Source organism: Rhinolophus sinicus, chromosome 4, assembly GCF_057876585.1.
Source record: "Rhinolophus sinicus isolate RSI-liver-muscle chromosome 4, RSI-T2T, whole genome shotgun sequence".
In the NCBI taxonomy this organism is placed as follows: domain Eukaryota; kingdom Metazoa; phylum Chordata; class Mammalia; order Chiroptera; family Rhinolophidae; genus Rhinolophus; species Rhinolophus sinicus.
In genome coordinates this window covers 86,047,373-86,067,638 of record NC_142504.1, presented here as the reverse complement: position 1 = coordinate 86,067,638, position 20,266 = coordinate 86,047,373, and the positions used below count along the sequence as shown (strand labels likewise).

Sequence of the window (20,266 nt, the reverse complement as noted above, 5' to 3'; positions counted from 1 at the left end):
TATCAATGAAAACAAGTTGTTTCTTTAAAAAAAAATCAAACCTTTAACTAGAGTGACCAAGAAAAAAAGAGAAGACTTGAATTACTAAAATCATAAAAATTAGGACATTACTACATACCTTACAGAAATAAACATACTTATAATACTATGAACAATTGATAGTACTGTGAACAACAAATTAGATAACCAAGATAAAATAGACAAATTCCTAGAAAAACATGAACAATCAAAACTGACTCAGGAAGAAGTAGAAAATCTACTTAAAAGATCTAATAAGTAAAGAGATTGAATCACTAATCAAAAATCTCCCAACATGGAATAGGAGCTTGCTCCGTCCACTCCGCGCATCGATCCGGTATTGCAGTACTTCCGGGAACGGTGCACCCCCTTCGGGGACAACGATTAAAAAAAAAAAAAAAATCTCCCAACAAAGAAAAGTCCAGTACCAGATGGCTTCACTGGTGAATTCTACCGCACATTGAAAGAAGAATTAATAACAGTGCTTCTCAAGCTCTTTAAAAAAATAGAAGGGATGGGAACACTTCCTAACTCATTCTGTGAGGCCAGCATTACCCTGATACTAATGTCAAAGACTTCACTTTGGAAAAGGTAATATAGACGAATGCCTTTTGATTATAGATACAGAAATGCTCAAAAAATGCTAAAAACCTGAATGCAGAAACATAATAATGGAATTATATATCGTGACTAAGTGAGATTTATCCTAGAAATGGAATGGCAGTTTAAAATACAAAAACAAAAACAAAATCAACATAATACATCACAGTAATAAAATGAGGGGGGAAACCTATATGAATTGATGTCCGAAGGAGGTGGCAAATTCCAACACCTTTTTATGTTGAAAACACTCAAAAAACTAGGATTGGAAGGGAACTTTCAAAACATAAAGGACATTTATGAAAAACCTTTGACTTATACTTAATGGTGAAGATTGAAAGTTTTCAACTTCAGATAAGAAACAAGATAACGATGCCCACTTTTGCCACTTTAATTCAACATTGGAACCCACATATGTGGCTGGTGGGAATGTAAAATGACTCAGCCACTGTGAAAAAACTCTTTGATGGTTCCCTCCCAGAAAGTTTAACATGGAATTACCATATGACACAGCATTCCACTCTGAGTGAGATATATAAACAAAAGGTTTCAAACAGGTGTTGAAACAGAAACTTTTATACAGATGTTCTAGCATATTCACAATAGCAAAACGGTAGAAACAACCTCAAATCCTTCCATGGAATATTAGATAAATAAAGGGTGGTATATCTATACAATGGAATATTATTCAACCATAAAAAGTAATGAAGTTCTGATACATGCTAGAACATGGATAAACTTCTAAACCATGAGTCTGAGTAAAAGAAGCCAGACACAAGAGGTCACCGATTGTATGATTCCATTTATATGAAATATCCATAATAGGTAAATCTATGGAGATGGGAAGCAGTTTGTTGCCAGGGGCTAGTGGGAGAGGGAAAGGGGTGAGATTGCTTAATAAATAGAGGGTATTCTTTTGAGGTGATGAAAATGTTTTAGAACTAGACAGGGTAATGATTGCACAACATTGAATGTACCAAATACCATTCAAGTTTACACTTCCAAATGGTTAATTATATGTTTTGTGACTTTTACCTCAATGAAGTGTGTGTGTGTGTGTGTGTGTGTGTGTGTGTGTTAAAACAAAATTTTGCTGGACTAAAAATTAACTGAATTTTGGAATACAATACACAAAAATAGGTCCAATTATGTATAATAACATATTGTGTCATGTAATTGGTATCACAAGACAGTGAGGAGAGCATTATTTAATAATAGATGCTGGGATAATTAGTTTTCGATTTTTAAAAACAAATAAGAAAAAATGTGTTATTTTAGTCAACAGAAATATTTAAATGAAATTAAAAATGAAAAAAGAAAATATAATGCATATATCCCTGACCTCAGAATAGACAGGTTTTTCTAAATAAATTGTCAAATAACAATGAGACAAATAACATGCAGGCATCAGAAATAGTAAATAGTAGTCAGAGATATAGGAAACAATTTCATGTAACTAAAGCATGCAAAATTTTATGACTCTAATTTTATAAAAATTGAAATAGCACCAGAATGTTACATTCTATGTTACATCTAAAAAGAATGAATTAATGTGAATTATTTTTTTATTTCATGATTATTGTAAGTAGCTTTCTTTAATTTGTAATCTTTTAATAAGAAAAAGCATAATTCAATAAATACTAAACTCCCTGCTTTATTGTTGTTGCTGATTTTCTTATAACTTTTATTAGAGAAAAAAAATACGTCTGTTTAAATACAATGCAACCTAGTCTAGGATTCAATAACTGGACAGGAAAAATACTGATGAGATATATTTTGTTATTCAACATATAGAACTTTAGCTAAAAGATTCTTTAGAAAAGAAATAACATTTTGGACATATTTCTAAAACCTTATTAACTTCAAATCTGAAATTGTATTTTTGCTTTTTGTAATTTATATTGATTCCCCAGAAATTATTAAACTGAAATTAAAGAAATAGCTCATTTGAATTTTTCAAATTTCCTTTTTCTGACAGCAACACTCTCTAGGAAAGACCAGTTTCATTAAAAAAAATAATATCCCCTGAAAATTTTTCAGATTATTTGTAACAAATTTAAAATTGCTATTAATTTACCATGAACTGTAAAGCCCATTATCTATTAGAATGTTGGTGTATTACTCTTCAGTACAGTAGAACAAGCATGTATAGTAAGTTTCACCACAAACATTTAAAATTCAGTGTAAGACCATCACCTAAAATTTGTGTTTTACTAACTTAAAGTACAGCCCTCCTATAGTCATTGGTGGCTTCTTTGCCATTATATAGGAGCAGAACTTCTACAAAAGACCTGAAAGAAGATTGGGGTATTGCTACACCACCGAAAGAGATCAAACCCGAAGAAGAGAGAGGTAAAGTTGTACTTCATACTTAGATAAGTGTAATTATATTTAAAAGCTCATTGACTTTTCATTTAATATATTTCTAATTTTTACAATAATTATGTTTAACTTTTATAATTCTTATGAGTGTCTAATAGAGGAAAGAGCCTTTTATATCATTTGATTAAATATGTATTCAACAAATATTTGTTAATGACTATTATGTACCATATACTTGTCTGGGTCCTGAGTATATAATGATCCCTGCCTACCTCTCAAGAAACTAATTCAGTATTGTGAAGTAGAACTTTCTGTGACAAGCAAAGTGTTTTATATCTGTAGTGTCCAATAGAATAGCTATCAGCCACATACAATTGATGAACACTTGAAATGTGGCCAGTGAGACTGAGGAATTTAATATTTAAGTCTAACTTTAACTTACATTTAAATATAAATAGTCAAATGTGGTTCATGGCTACCATAATGGACATTGCAGCTCTACTCTCTATATAAATTAAGATTAATATTCTTGTCACAATTTACAAATGTAAAATAATTTATATACTGGAATAAAATTTGCGTTAAAATTCTTCAATGTATTTGAATATATTATTTTTTACATTTTAAATATAAAATTGACTTTATTCGTCTCCACATTGATTCTCAATCACCATCAGTGATATTGAAAACAGCAATTTAAGATCTCACATTGTTGAACCGTTATTTTCAAACCACAGGATGCTTGTACAATAGGATGGCCATAGCCTTTGCTTGTTTCTCTGATACTACTGTTTGTTGATTTTCCACGCACCCTGTTTGGTCCCCCTTGTCCTGTAGCACACATCTGTAAGAACGCTGGCCTGGTAAGCAAGGCAGATCAGCACATTCGGGTGCAAACCTTAGACTCATCACCATATTCTATCCAAACAAGTATATCTTGTTCTGTTTTGTTATTGCTTGTCGTTTTTCTGCACTCTGAAATCAGGAATCTGTACGTGTACTTAACTTATATGTTGTCAGTCTTGATATTATATCAAACACCTCCCCCACCCCTTACTACAAAAATTTGTTCAACACCTTCCTTTAGCGAAAGGTAACTAATAGACTCAGGATTTTTTAAAAGTAGGAATATTTTATTATTCAAAGCTGTCCTTCAGAGTGAGGCTCTGTTTTTTACTCTTTTCACTATTTGTGTCTACAATGAAGATGAAAACCTCATTCATTACTTCTTAATTTTTGAAATAATAACTGCTGGGAGAAAAACATATTGACAGTCACAATAGCAGTTAACTACTGTTATGTTTATTATAAACATGTATACTTAACTCTAAAACACAAGACAATATCAGGATGAAGATTTATTGTAAATGTTTGTGCGAAAAATATTCCAGGTGGTTGCTCACTTATTCAGTATGAAATTAATTGATATAGTATTCTAGAAAAAATTGAGAGAGTTGTTGAATACAATGAATTGGAGGCCTCCCCCCAACCCGCAAATTATATACACAGTATTTATTTTAGAGTACTGTGGTCAAAACAGTACAAAAGACATCTTGTACAAAAGTAATACACACCTGTGGACCCACATATAACCAATCAGAAGTGTTTTAATTTAAGTGGTATTAATTTCATCACGTGTTTCAGACTGAAATCTTGTTATAGAAACTGAATGGATCATAAGTTGGCTGGAGAATCCAGTGTTCAATGTGTACAAGTATATTGTCATAAAAAAAGACAAGAATATAAAGTTTCCAGGATGTGGTAGAATTTGAAAAAAGTAGAAGAGACCAAATGAATAGAGACCAAATAAAGGATCAGTCTGGAAAAATATAATTTTATGCATTACAATAGAGAAACCCGTTTCTCAAGAATTCCTTTCAGGGAGAATGCTGAATTTCTTTGTCAAGCCTGTAGGTTAGAAGTAGACACTGTGTGACTGCTGAACTTACACTTATAACCATTATGTAATACTACCCTGTAGTAGAAGATTATTGTTTTTATCGTCCAAGAGGAAAACGAAAGAAAATAAAGATCTTTTAGTTGCCTTTCTTCTTGATCCAATTCTACTATTGTTCTTCAGCCTCAGTGCTTTGGGGGCTTGGCCTTTTTTGAGACTGTGTTTGCTTATGTCTTCTTGTTATGTCACATTTTGGCAAAAGTCACTTTTTAAAAGCATAAATGTCACCAGAGTGGGACCCATATGCATCTTCCTAACTGATGTATTTCCAGGGAGAGAGCGTATTTCCTAGGACAGAACAGGTTCTCTACCCATTTCTTGCATAAGTAAATGAATGAATACCCATGTTAATCATTTCATTAACATTAAACCATATCATTCCAGAGCTGTGAACCAAAAATAACAAATATCTCTCGTTAAAGAGTTAATTTGTATTATAAATGAATAAATAGAATATGGAAACTACAATGAATTTTTGTCAAGGCCAACTGGGATATTATTATCTGATAACATAAAGAATATTAAGTGTCTTGTTTCTAGGAACCATCTGAGGGTTTTCAGTATTTATCTGATGTAATAATTATGATTTACTTTTCTCATAGAATGAGAGGAAACAAACATAATTTAAAAACATAGCTTGTGAATAGAACATATTTTTCCTTTAGATAATATATTTTGCTGGAAGATATTGGTTGAAATTTATCTATTCTATTTTATAAAATGTTCATTTAAAAATCTGTCTTTGAAAGGTTATAATCAATGTTATGATTGTATTATAATAAAATGGTCTTTAAAAGGCTAATTTGTTTTTCTAAAATTCTTTTATTAAATGTATAAATATTAAAAACAGTGATATAACTAGTACTCATGTCCCCCCAACCCAGTTTATTGGCTGATTCATTAACAAATGTGAATGCATATTCTTATTTTAAGATGAAAAGTGTCCAGAATTAAAGCAGGAATTAGAGACATTGCTATCAGAGGCCATTCATCTCATTAAAAGTCTAGAAACTGACCGTGCAGAAGCTGAAGAAGCTTTAAAACAACAAAAATCAAGAAGGAAACAGATAAACGTGAAAATTGATAGTTGGTCAATCTGGAGACTTCAAGAAATCCCGTTAGCTGTGCAAAAAGGTGATATTAAGGATTTTTTCATGCTGCTGTTTACTTTGTTAGAGAGCCATGGGTAATCAATTGCAGCTTTGAATAAAAATTCACCTCTGTTTAATGACCATATTATTTTGCATCCAAACCAGTGCACTTTTGGTAGATGCCATTGATGAGAATGCTTACCGTGTTTCCCTGAAAATAACACCTAGCTGGACCATAAGCTCTAATGAATCTTTGGAGCAAAAATTAATATAAGACTCAGTATCATATATCATATCATATCATATTATATTATAAACCCGATCTTATATTAAAATAAGACCGGGTCTTATATTAATTTTTGCTCCAAAAGACGCATTAGAGCTGATGGCCTAGTTAGGTATTATTTTGGGGGAAACACGATAGTTGGAAGGAATGCATTGAGCAAACCTGGACCTGCTGTCATTTGTGTTTGTTGGAAATTCCATAGGATTTATGGTACCAAAGTGCATGTGAACGTTTGGCACATACGGTATGTAATGACTACAGTATACTAGAAATTTAGAAATTTAAAGTGATTTATCAGTTTGTGTTATTGGCCACATCTTTAAATATAGGAAAATGAAAGAGATCTAAGTGATATTTTGGGAACTACATTGACTACTGAATTCTCTGCTTTTGAGAATTCAGTAGTCAATTTTAGTGGTAACTTCTAGCAGGCAATAAAACTTAGGATGTTTCCAAGAGTCATGCAGGTAGCAAATGTTTACAAAGGAAATTTGATTTTTAGAGTACAGAGTGAGAAACCTGTGGTAAAGTATTAAACAGTCTAAAGGCATTAGATCTTTTATTTTCCAAACACCGTACCTACATATCAAAAATGCCTGACTGCATGATTCTGCCTGAGGCTGGAAGTTGTTTATGCTCTCATAGGGTAAAAATTTTAATTCACAAGTTACATGTTTTATAAATGGGTTATATTAAGGTGTTCATATAATCTATCATTTAATCCAAGACACCATTGAGAGAAAAAAGAGTGTTATTATTATTACTTTGGGATAACAGTCATTAATTCAAGTTAATGTGTCAAATGAAACCCATACATACACCTTTGTTATAACATTATAAATCATCTACAACTGTAGTCTCCAAAATAGGCTGTACACATTTCAGGGAGTTGCAAGAAAATATTAGAATTTTTAAATTTTTCTGTAAAATTTTCTTGATTATTTGAGTTTTAATTTTATTTTTATTGTGCCTGACGAAGTACAGTTATCCAATGGTTCCTCAATTATGTTATTTTAATTTTAATAAGTTGTATATAGGTCTAATGGCTGTTTTCTCCTTTTAAAACAATACTAAGCTCACAGTTTGAACTCTCCATTCGTTCACTTCCTTCTGGACTAGAACTCAAGAAGCAGGAAAGGGCCCCGAGCCTAGACTGGGAATGAATTTAATCCAGACAGTCTATGCTCTTTTTCACCCTTTACTAAAGAGTTAACTGTAAAAATTATCCAAAAAGCACTCTAAGCTCAGGTAAGAGTAGATCTTTTTCTAGCCAAAGGAATATATTTTATCTCAGATAAAATTCCAAGATAAGGAGTTGCTTAGTATCAAATATCAAAAAACACGTGAGTGTGGATCAGTAGAAACAGACAATAGAATCTTACTTACAGGAATATTTTCAGATATTGGATTACACATGAGATTATAAAACAAATATATTTAATACGTTTCAAGAAATAAAAAGTTTGAAAATAAAAATAAGAACTGAGATTATTTGTAAAACAAAGGAAAAATGGAAATTAAAAAGACTTACTGGAAATGAAAAATATATTACTTAAAATTAATAACTCATTAGTTGGTTAAATGGTTTATTAGAAAAAAGACAAGAAAAGTAATAGCTGTAAAATTTAAAGAAATTACGTGGAATGCATCTCTGCTACACAAGAGGAGGAAAATATAAATAAAATATTTAAAAATATGGAGTATAAAATTAGAAGGTGTAATAAATATCTAATAGAAGACCATCATTGAGTTAATAATGGTAATACTTAAGAATATAATGACTGACTTTAAAACAAAGTTAGAATGGTTATATATAATCCAGAATGTACATTGGTTGTAAAAAAACATAATTTGTACTAAAACAATTAACTTATAAAACATATATTTTAATCCCTTCAATGATGAATGCAGAAGGCAATATATTTTATAATACCATAATAAAATAACATTTTAGGTTTAGTAAGATTCTCAGATAAGTAACATCTGAAATAAAATATTTCACATTTTTCTATTATCAAAGATTTGCTGTAGAACTTTTGTTTCAAAATCAGATTTTCTTGTCTTATGATTGTATATCTAGAACATGAGGCCTACTTGAGAGATATTATAGAATTACGATGGCATCTTGAAGACAAAGTTCATCAACTTAAATATTTTGAGGAACAAAAGGCAAAATTGGACGAAGCTAATGCAAAGGTTCAGGCAGACATTGACTACATGAACGAACATTGTCCTCTACTAAATTCAAAGTTGATCCAGGAACTTGAAGCTCAGAAGGAATATTATATAAAAAAAAATGAGGTAAATAAGTAAATGAATGGATATGCATTTTATAGATTGTTAGTTACGCAAAGATATTTCAACTATAAGAAATTAATGTATCTTTAAAGGTTTTATTTTCATTGAAAATTGACCTATTTATTTCCCAAAGGAATTATTACACTATACACAATACAGTTGATTGGTATTCATTTGAACTGTGTTGTCTTCCCTTACTTTTGTACTCAGGGGTATTAATAATAATATTTAGTCAACATACTAATAAAATATTGGAGATTTAAAACAATGTAATTTTTGAAGTTGTAAATTGACTGAGGGAGAATGCAAGTAGAATATATTTTTAATGATTAATTAACATGTAACTGTCCTATTTGTGGGATTGTATTATAGAAAACTGAATTATTTACACCTTCCACTAAATGAACAATTTTTACTTTGTATTATATTTGCTTTTGATAATTTTAAAGTGGATAAGTCAAATATCTCCTGTATTCCCCTCAACAGTTCTGTTTTCCTTCCTTATTCTCCAAAGACAACCTTACTATGAAATTGTTTCTAGACAAAATTTGTATATTTTTATACATATATATGTATTTATGCACAGTACATAGTATTTTTTAATTCAGATAGTATCAAACATGGAACTTTCTGCAAATTATTTTTTAATCTGATGTTGTTTTAGAGATCAAGCTACTGTTGATACATATAGATTTAGTTCATTCATTTTACTTGCCATGCTTCATCAAGTAGATATTTCACAATTTATTATTTAACATTTTCTCTTGTTATGATTATCTGGGATGTCTCTAATATTTGGCAACAAAAAATGCTGATTTTACTATAAACAATAAGGTGCCATGATCATGTTTCTCTCTATGTGCCTGTGAATTTTTCTTGTATATATATCTAGTGGGGTATTTATTGGACATTGGTTATACACATTTTCAAATTTATTAGATAAATTCAAGTTGCTCTTCAGAGTATCTCTAACAATTTATATTATTTGAGTATTAACACTGCTGGAGACTCCCTACTTCCTCACTGTGGACAAGAATTCTACTATTATCTTTCTGGCTTATATAGTTGGATGGAAATGTGTCAAGCTAAAAGTCATTTCCCAATTTCCCTTTTCTTATGGTATTTCTAATGAGACGTAGGTAGGGATTATTGAATGTTTTTTTTGTTGTTGTTGTTTGTTTGTTTTTTAGGAAAGTTCTTTGAAATGGACTGACTCAGTCAGAAGTAGCACCCTTTTGCACTTAGCCACTTTCTAAACTTCCAGTAACCTAGGTATGATAGCTGCAAATCTGACTTCCACTTTATAGCACAAAATAATCTTGAGAATGGAAGCCAGTATTCAGGATGTCATACCAATTAGGCAAGAAAAATAAGTGAAAAACATGCAAATTGGAAAGGAAGAGGTAATATTATCTCTATTTGAGAGAACATGACTTATATAGAGAAAATCCTAAGAATTCACAAAACAAAATGTTAGAACTAATAAACAAATTTAGCCAAGTTGCAGGACACAAGCTCAATGCGCAAAACTCAGTTGTATTTTATGCACTAGCAGTGAACAATTCAAAACTGAAATTAAGAAAACAATTCCATTTACAGTAACATTAAAGAGAATAAAATAGTTAGTAATAAATTTAATCAAGAAAGTGCAAGACTTACACACCGAAATCTATAGTGTTTTGCTGAAAAAATAAGACCTAAATAAATGGAAAGACATCCCATGTTCATGGATTAGAAGACTAATATTGTTAAGATGTCAATAGTGCCCAGAGCTATCTCCAGATTCACTGCAATTTCTATCAAGAATCTTAAAGATTATTTTTGCAGAAATGGAAAAGCCTATCCTAACTTTCATATGGAATTGCAAGGGATCTCAAAACAATCTTGAAAAAGAAGACAATTTCCATGCTCATAGATTTGAAGAATTAATATTGTTAAAATTGTCCATACTACCCAAACAATCTACAGATTTAATGCAATCTCTTTCCAAATTCCAGTAGCATTTTTCATAGAAATAGAACAAAAACTTCTAAAATTTGTATGGAACCACAAAACACCTTTAATAGCCAAAGAATTCTTGAGAAAGAAAAAACAAAGCCGGAGACATTATATTCCCTGATTTCAAACTATGTTACAAAGCTATAGTAATCAAAAGAGTATGGTATTTGGCATAAAAACAGACACATAGATCGACGAAGCAGACTAGAGAGCCCAGAAATAAACCCACACATATATTGTCAATTAATTTACCACAAAGAAATCAAGAGTATACAATGGGGAAAGGACAGTCTCTTCAATAAATGGTGCTCGGAATATTGGGCAGCCACATGTAAAAGAATGAATTCAGACCACTATCTTACACCATACACAAAAATTAACTCAAAATGGATGAAAGACTTGAATGTAAGACCTGAAACCATAAAACTAAAAGAAAACATAGGCAATAAGCTCCTTGACAACAGTCTGGGTGATGATTTTTAGGACTTGACACCCAAAGGAAAAGCACAAAATCCCCCCACGTCCCTCTCCCCAAAAAATCAAGTGGAACCATTTAAAGCTAAAAAACTTCTCAGAGATAAGGAAACCATTAACAAAATGAATAGGCAACCTACTGAATGGGAGATAATATTTGTAAATCATATATCTGATAAAGGGTTAATATTCAAAATATATAAAGAACTCTTACAACTCAATAGCAAAAACAAAGAAACAAAAAACAAAACAAAACAACAAAAAACACAACATCCAATTAAAAAATGAACAGATATGAGTAGACATTTTCCCAAAGAAGACATACTGATGGCCTAACAGGTACATGAGAAGATGCTCAACATCACTAATCATCAAGAAAAAGAAATCAGAACACAGTGAGATGCCACTTCACACCTATTAGAATGGCTATCATCAAAAATACAAGAAATAACAAGTATTGGTGAGGATGTGGAGAAAAACCTTTGTGAACTGTTTGTGGAAGTGTTAATTATACAGTCATATGGAAAATAGTATGGAGTTTCCTCAAAAAAATTAAAAGTATAACAACCATATAATCCAGCAATTCCTGGGTATTTATCTGAAGAAAACGAAAATACTAACTCTAAAATATATGTCCAGCCCCATGTTTATTGAAGCAGTATTTGCAGGAATAGGAAGGAAATAATTTACAGGAATAAGATAAGGAAATAATCTCTGTCCATCGACAGATAAATGGATAAAGAAAATATATATAGATAAATATATAGATATAGATACTATTCAGCCATAAAACAACCCGAAAATCTTGTCATTTGCAACAACATGGATGGACCTTGAAGACATTATGCTAAGCGAGATAAGTCAGAGAAAGACAAATATTGTGTGAGCTCACTTATATGTGCAATCAGTAAAATAAGTAAACAAGTTTGTAGATATAGAGAACAGATTGGTGGTTGCCAGAGGGTGGTGGAAGGTAGGCAAAAATGGGTGAAATGAGTATAAAGTAAAAACTTCCATTTATAAAACAAGTCATGGGTATTTAATGTGCAGCATGACGACTACCGTCAATACTATGTTGCATATTTGAAAGTTGCTGAGAGAATAGTCTTAAAAGTTTTCATCCTAAGAAAAAAGATTTTGAAGTATATATGGTGACAGATGTTAAATAGACTTCCTGTGTTGATCATTTCACAATATATACAAATATCAAATCATTATGTTGTACACCTGAAACTAGTGTTGTATGTCAAAATACCTTAACTTAAAAAAATTAAAACTTCTGTGCATCAAAGAACACTATTAAAAAAGTAATAAGACAAAACTATAGAATGAGGGAAAATATTGCAAATTACATATTTCAAAAGGGTGTAATACCTACAATATGTAAAGAACTCTTACAATTCAAAACCAAAAGATAAACATCTCAATTAAATATGGGCAAAGGACTTGAAAAGACATGTCTTCAAAAGGCATACAAATGGGCAGATACCACCTGAAAAGATGGATGTTCCACATCATTAGTCGTTAGGGAAATGCACACCAAAACCGTGAGGCGATACCACTCACACCCACCAGGAGGGGATTAAAAATGAAATGGAAAATAGTTAAGTCTTGGTGAATATATTGAAAAATTGTATTTTTCTGGTGTGAATATAAAATGGTACAGCAACTGTGGAAAAGAGTTTGCTGTTTCCTCAAATTACCATACTCCTTAGCAATTCTACTCTAAGGTACATACCCAAAAGAATTGAAAACTTATACAAAAGAAAAAAAGCTTGTATATAAATGTTAAAAGCAGCACCATTCATTTCTGTATTTCAAATGTTTTATTTGTAAGTCACTAGAATATGTAATCAAGGCATCAAGGCTTTATTTTTAGACATATAAGAGTATAAGCCGTTTAATCTCTCATGTCAGACAAGCATTTTTCACCCTATAATCTATAATCATCTATGTGGTTCAGAATTGTTCATCCATGGTACTATACAAAGAACAAATAAAAATAACTTTATGATTATCTGTATTACTTAAATCTTTCTCGTTTTTCTTTTTTGAACCCAGTTATTGTATGTGATTCAAATTATGGCTTTTATAGTCTCCTATTTTTATAATTTCAAAATAATCTAATTTATGTTATATATATTTTGCCAAACAGCATATATATATATATATATATATATATATATATATATATATAATTTTATTTTATTATTTTTTTTTTCCAGTTACACTTGACATACAATATTACATTAATTTCAGGTGTGGAACATAGTGATTAGACATTCATATAACTTGCGAAGTTATACCCCCAATAAATCTAGTCCCCATCTGGCACCATACATAGTTATTACAATGATGTTTAGATATTATGCTATATTTTACATCCCTATGACTATGTTGTAACCAATTTGTACTTAATCCTTTCCCCTTTTTCATCCATTCCCCAAACCCCCTCTCAGCTTGCAACCATGCATACAGGTATTCTCTGTATCTATGAGTTTGTTTCTGTTTTGTTTCTTTGTTTCTTTTGTTCTTCAGATTCCACATGTAAGTGAAATCATTTTCCTGACTTACTCCACTCAGCACAATACCCTCTGGTTCAATCCATGTTGTTGAAGACATGTTGCAGATGGCAAGATTTCATTCTTTTTTATGGAGTAGTGATATTCCATTGTATATATGTAGCATTTATGTAGCATTTCTTTATCCATTCATCGATGGACACCCAGGTTGCCTTCATATCTCTATTGTAATTATGCTGCAACAAATACTATATGGATGCACATGTCCCTTCAAAGTAGTGTTTTTGGGTTTCTTCAGCTAAATACCGAGAGGTGGGATTACTTGAGCATCATATGTAAGAGTCTTGTTATTTTATCCATTCAGCCCTCCTAGGTCTTTTTTTTGGGGGGGGAGGGGAGGGGGTAGGGGAACAGGACTTTATTGGGGAAAAATGTGTACTTCTAGGACTTTTTTTTTTCCAAGTCAAGCTGTTCTTTCCATCTTAGTTGTGGAGGGTGCCATTCAGCTTCAAGTTGTTGTCCTTTCAGTCTTAGTTGTGGAGGGCGCAGCTCAGCTCCAGGTTCAGTTGCCGTTGCTAGTTGCAGGGGGTGCAGCCCACCATCCCTTGTAGGAGTCAAACCGGCAACCTTGTGGTTGAGAGCCCACTGGCCCATGTGGGAATCGAACCAGCAGTCTTTGGAGTTAGGAGCATGGAGCTCCAACCGCCTGAGCCACTGGGCCGGCCCCTTCCTATGTCTTTTGATTGGAGCATTTTAAGCCATTTACGTTGAAATATTTGTTATTGCCATTTTATTATTCATAATTTTGATTGAGTTTTTTTTTTTTTTTTTTTCCCCCTCTTAAAAAGTCCCTCTAAGGTTCCTTGTAATACTGGTTTGGTGGTGATGAACTCCTTTAGCTTTTTCTTGTCTGGGAAGCTCTTCATCTGTCATTTGATTCTAAATGATAGCCTTGCTGGGTAGAGTAATCTTAGTTGTAGGTCCTTGCTTTTCATAACCTAGAGTATTTCATGCCAGTCCCTTCTGGCTTGCAAAGTTCCTGTTGAGAAATCTGCTGACTATCTTAGGGAGCTCCCTTGTAGGTAACTAACTGCTTTTCTCTTGCTGCTTTTAAGATTCTCTCTTTGTCTTTAACCTTTGGCATTTTAATTATGATGTGTCTTGGTGTGGGCCTGTTTGGGTTTATCTTGTTTAGGACTCTGTGCTTTCTGGCCTTTTATGTCTATTTCCTTCACCAGGTTAGGGAAGTTTTCCATCATTATTGGGTACCTTCTGGTACCCCAATGATGAGAATGTTAGTACACTTGATGTTGTCCCAGAGTCTCCTTAAACTCTGCTCATTTTTTTGGATTCTTTATTCTTTTTGCTGTTCTGATTGGGTGTTTTCTGCTACCTTATTTTCTAAATCACTGATTTGATCCTTTACTTTTATCTAAACTACTATTGCTTCTCTCTAATGTATTATTTCAGTTATTGTATTCTTCATTTCTGACTGGTTCTTTTTTATGTTTTCATTATCCATTTTTATGTTTCCTATCTCTTTGTTGAAGTTATTCCTGAGATTATTGAGCATCCTTATAGCCAGTGTTTTGAATTCTGCATCTGATAAATTACTTGTCTCCAGTTTGTTTAGTTCTTTTTCTGGAGCTTTCTTTTGTTCTTTTGTTTTGGACATATTTCTATTTCGCCCCATTTTGGCTGCCTCTTTGTGTTTCTTTGTATTAGGTAGGGCTGCTATGTCTCCTGGTTTTAGTAGGGTGGCCTTATGTAGGTGTTCTGTGGAGCCCAGTGGCGCAGTCTCCTTGGTTACCAGAGCCAGGTCCACCAGGTATGTCCCTTTGTGGGTTGTGTGTGCCCTCATGTTGTAGTTGAGTCTTGGTTTCTGTTTGCATGTGAATGAGAGGGATTGACCCTCAGGCTGATTGGTTGTGAGGACTGGCCTTGACTACAATGGAGGAGTTGTGGTGCAGGAGGTGACCCTATGCAGCAGGATTCACTTTAACAGGTCTCTGGTGCCTGCCTGTCCTTTGGGTGTGCTGTCCTTAGAGGCAGCTGGGTGGTGCTCAAGCTCAGTTTGAAGCTGGCCACTGGGCATGCTGGCCTTGTGGCATCCTAGGATGGGTCCCGCCACAAGCCAAGTTCAGCCTCCACCTGTGCCCTTCCCAGGGCCACCTGGAATGAGTTACAAAGCGTTTTGCAAATGGCCACCACTTGTACAGGGCTTGGAGGTACCTTGAGAGGCCAAGCCATGAACTGAGCGTGGCTGCTGTTAATACCAGGTGTGAGCTAATCAGCCAGAGCTATGGGGCATGCTGAGGGTACATGCTGCTTATTTGGGTTTTTTGAACGTTTGAAAAAATTTTGGACAGTCTGCAACATGAGTCAAGACAGGCTATTTGTATGGAAAAGTCACTAGAAGCGGCTTGGGTGGGTCTGCAAATTTGGTGGGGTGGGGCCTCAAAAAAATCACTGGGGCAGATTAAAGGTATTAGCCAGGTTGATGGCAGCCACCTGCGTCAGCATACCAGGAGGGAGGAGAGCTCAACAAAGAAATCATGGATTCTGTCAGCACTTCTGTCTGGGAGAAAGCTGCCCCTCCAGCCCTCTCCCTGAGGCCAGACAATACTGTTCTCCAATATGTCCCTGACAGCTTTCAAGCTGCTGCTCCAGTACTGGCGCTCAAAGCAAGTGAGTCTGTCAGTAAGTCATGCACTGCCCCTTTACGAGGAACCTCTGGGTCTCTAGCCGCCTTCTCCCTCATGCATCCACAATCTGTGCTGATTTTCACAGCCAGAAGTTGTAGGGACTTCTCTTTCCAATACTGGAACCCTGGGCTGGGGGAGCCTTGTGTGGGGCTGGGACCCTTCGCTCCTCCGGGTGGACTTCCACAGCAGAGATATCCTGCCCAATTTTAACTACCACCCATGGGTGTGGGACTAGCCCATTCCCTGTCTCCACCCCTCCTACCAGTCTTGAGGCGGCTCCTTCTGTATATCCTTAGTTGTAGGATTTCTGTTCAGCTATTCTTCAGGCGATTTTTAATGAATGTTGTTTTTCTGTAGTTTAGTTGTAATTTTTATGTGGTTTTGAGAGGAGGTATGCGCAGCATTTACCTACTCTGCCATCTTGGCCAGGAATCCACCATACAGCACTGTTCATAATAGCCAAAAGGTGAAAACAAACCAATGTCTAGCAACTGACAAATGATTAATAAACAAAATGAGATATATCCATACCATGTAATATTATTCAGTCATAAAAAGAAATGAAGTACTGATGCATGTCACAGCATGGGTAAATTTTGAAGCGTTATGCTAAATAAAGAAGCCACATACAAAAAAATTACATATTGTATCATTTCACTTTTATGAAATATCTAGAATAGGTAAATCATAAAGTCAGAAAGCAGATTAGTAATTGCTACGTACTGGGGAATGTATAATACAGTGTTTGATTTATATTGTAATATACCTTTGCTTTGTTTTGTTTTGTTCTGCTGTTTTGACTCAGTTCTGAAGCCCTGTCTAGAGGCCTGTTGAGGTAATCCAATTGCTTAAATAATGCAAGACCTCTAGCCAGTGTGCTTGAGCCTTAGTACCTAGCTACTTACAAATCAAGCTCAAAGGGCTCAATGTTTGTAGCCTTCAAATTCTTAAAGCAGCTCAGCTTCATAACATTCTAGAGCTACAGAAATGATATTATCCATATCAAGCCAAGTGAGTATCCGTATGAAAGGATATACCAGTCCCACATTGGTATACCAGAGCCAGCCCAAGAGCTTATCTTGGAGATGAATTTGACGTCCAGTGATGTCACCCCAGCCCTTGATACTGAAACCACTGCCTCAGCAATGCCTACTGGCTGCCTGTCTGAAGGTGCTGACAAATTGACATAGGATATTATTTATTGCTTTTCTTCCTTTGATATCAGGAATTCTGTTATCTGAGCATTTTGTTTGCTTAGCTCATCATCCTGGTCTACTCCTCGCTCTCTGCTAAAATGTATAAACCCTTAAAGAAAATCTTGTAGAGGTTACTATTATCTGTGCTACTCAAAAAATTAGTGAAATTTATTGCTTTTTTCAGGAGGCAACTGCCTCACATCAGTCCACCAATTGACCCCCTGAGGAAAGGATTGCTTGCTCCTTAGTGCCTTCTCCTACCCCCTCCCTCCAACTTTCCAACAGAACATTCAGACCTTTAGTTCCAAGTATGACCACTACAACAACCCTTTCTCCTTAGTTTGACAGAGAAGGGAGAGATGGAGAAAGAAGGCAGAATGTTTATGATATTAGTTAATTAATAAAAACAATAAAAATGGATTATTTTGAGCTCTTAGATTAAGATTGTCATAGTCGTTCCCAAAGGAGAAGATGACAGATTCTTTATTTATTTTCTTTTTTTGTATTTTCTAATTTTTCTACAATAGAGTATTTGAACAATAAAAACAATAAAAGGCAGCAGTGTTTTTTGTGGGTGAAAAAAATTAAGATTTTATTTTGGTCATGTTAACTGAGATATTGAAGTTGTTTTCTTCAGTAACTTTTATACATCCCTAGTATTGATGCCTTTCAGGGTAAAGGAAACCCAAAATGCTACCGTGCTAAACAATAGACTAAAAATGGGAAGAAAATTGATGTAAAGAACTTTTTATCTAAATGAAAACTACTCTAAGTCCTTTCTCTGGTCTTTCTTTTGTCTGATTCTTTTAGCCATTAAGTACTAAATTGTTTTTCATTTCTAGGTAATGGAACTATGCAAAAAAGTTCATAAAGAACTTCAAGAAGCTACAGAAGAGTGTGAAAATCTCAAATTAAAAATTAAGCAAATTAGAGAAGAAATGGAAAAAGATATTAATGATGATATAAAAATCATAGAAGCTTACAAGTAAGAAATTTTCACAAATCCTACTTATAGCATTTACCAGTAAGATATTAATTAAAAATGTAATTCATATTGCTGTATAAAATTTTATATGAAGATAAAGGAAAGAACCTAATTTACCTATATTTTTATCCTATCAAGTTTATATATAAATTAAAATATCATTGCATATGCAAGTCTAGCTGTGTATGAATTCCTAAAGCACTCTTTTTCTGTGTCTAAAGTTCTTCATATATATTGCCATGTTGCCTATGGATATGATATAACAATATATATCCTTGCTATCTATGTGTAAAAGTGACTAAAAATTTTGTTTCTACCATGGGATATTATTTAAAATAATTATATAGCTTTGTATTAATTATAAACACAATATCTAATTATTTTAATTTCCATTTATTTGATTTCTAATAAAATAAAATATTTAAAATATATAAACTATACTATGCATATTAATAATTGAAATGATTTTTATTTTATTTCTGATGTATTTGTGTTTTGTGATATTTGTCTAATTCCTCTTGTTGGCTATAAATTTTTTATGGTTTTATGTCACATAATAAAAATTTAATGTATTCAAAATGATCAGTGATTTAGTATAGAAAAACTCATATTCATATGGAGCTAGAATCATGTAAATATAAACAAAATGAGCACAAAATTTAGTCACAAACCTGGGATCTAGATAACACCCACTATTCAGATGTTTATATTTCCTCACGTCCTATATCTATTTTAACATGTGCTTAAACATTATGTATTATTTAATAAATAAATCACTTTTATAACTCATCTGATTTGTTGTATCTTCATTGTCATTCAGCTGCATATATTTTCTAATTTTCATGGTGATTTCTTCTTTGACCCATGGGATATTAAGAAATATATTTTTTAAAGTTCCACAATGAATTTCTATTTTCTAATTATTATTCCTTTCCAGCCAAATTGTACTTTGGTAAGGGAAAATTACATAATTTTAACTCATTGGAAATTGTCTTAATTTTTTTTCTTTTTTTTGAAAATATTATTTGTGTTCTTGGTACTTCACTTATTGAATGTATTGTTCTTTACTGTTTCATTAGGTCAAGTTTACTAATTATGGATGTTGATCTTCGTATATTCTTACTAAATTTTATGTGTGGTCTTTGGACCAACATCAGAATTACCTGGGTGCTTGTTCAAAATGCAGAATCTGCAGCTCAATTCAGACCTATTGAATGAGAATCTGCACTTTCAAAAGATCTGAATGTGATATTTGAGAGGCACTATTCTATATGTATTTTACTGATTTTTACTACTTTTGTGTCAAATACCTAGGAAAGTGTAGCAAAATCTCCCACTATGATGCTGTCTACATCTTTTTATTTTATTTTTAACTTGATCAGTTTTTGGTTCATATATTTTGAGGCTCTCTCAGATTCATACAAGTTTAAAGTTGTTTTATCTTCCTAGGAGATGATTAACCTTTTTCATCACTATGAACTGACCTTCTTTGATTCTTGGAATATTTTTTACCTTAAACTCAATTGAGATATTAATATAACTTCACTAGCTTTCTTTTTTTTATTTATCTGAGAAATATTTTTAGTTTGTGCAATTTCAATATTTTCGAGTCTTCGTGTTTTATTATACCTCTCTTGCAAACATCATGTAGATAGATTTTTAAAATCAGTTTGAAAACATTTTGAAATACATGTACATTCATAAATCACTAATATATTTGGATTTAAACTACCATGTACTTTATTCTGTTTGTTCCATTTGTTTTATTTCTTTCCTTTTTATTGCCTTCTTTTACATTAGTTATTGTTACCATG

The 20,266-nt window shown here is 32.9% G+C and overlaps 1 protein-coding gene across 1 annotated transcript in view; it reads left to right on the top strand.

Annotated features, from left to right (window-relative positions):
• CCDC178 (coiled-coil domain containing 178) overlaps nucleotides 1-20,266 on the top strand; it is a 325,057-nt gene that overhangs the window by 24,999 nt on the left and 279,792 nt on the right. The window contains exons 5-8 of the mRNA XM_088797614.1: nucleotides 2,888-2,970; nucleotides 5,831-6,031; nucleotides 8,355-8,575; nucleotides 18,310-18,452. Of these exons, the coding sequence (XP_088653740.1) occupies nucleotides 2,888-2,970; nucleotides 5,831-6,031; nucleotides 8,355-8,575; nucleotides 18,310-18,452 (648 nt within the window). The remainder of the gene's footprint in view (nucleotides 1-2,887; nucleotides 2,971-5,830; nucleotides 6,032-8,354; nucleotides 8,576-18,309; nucleotides 18,453-20,266) is intronic.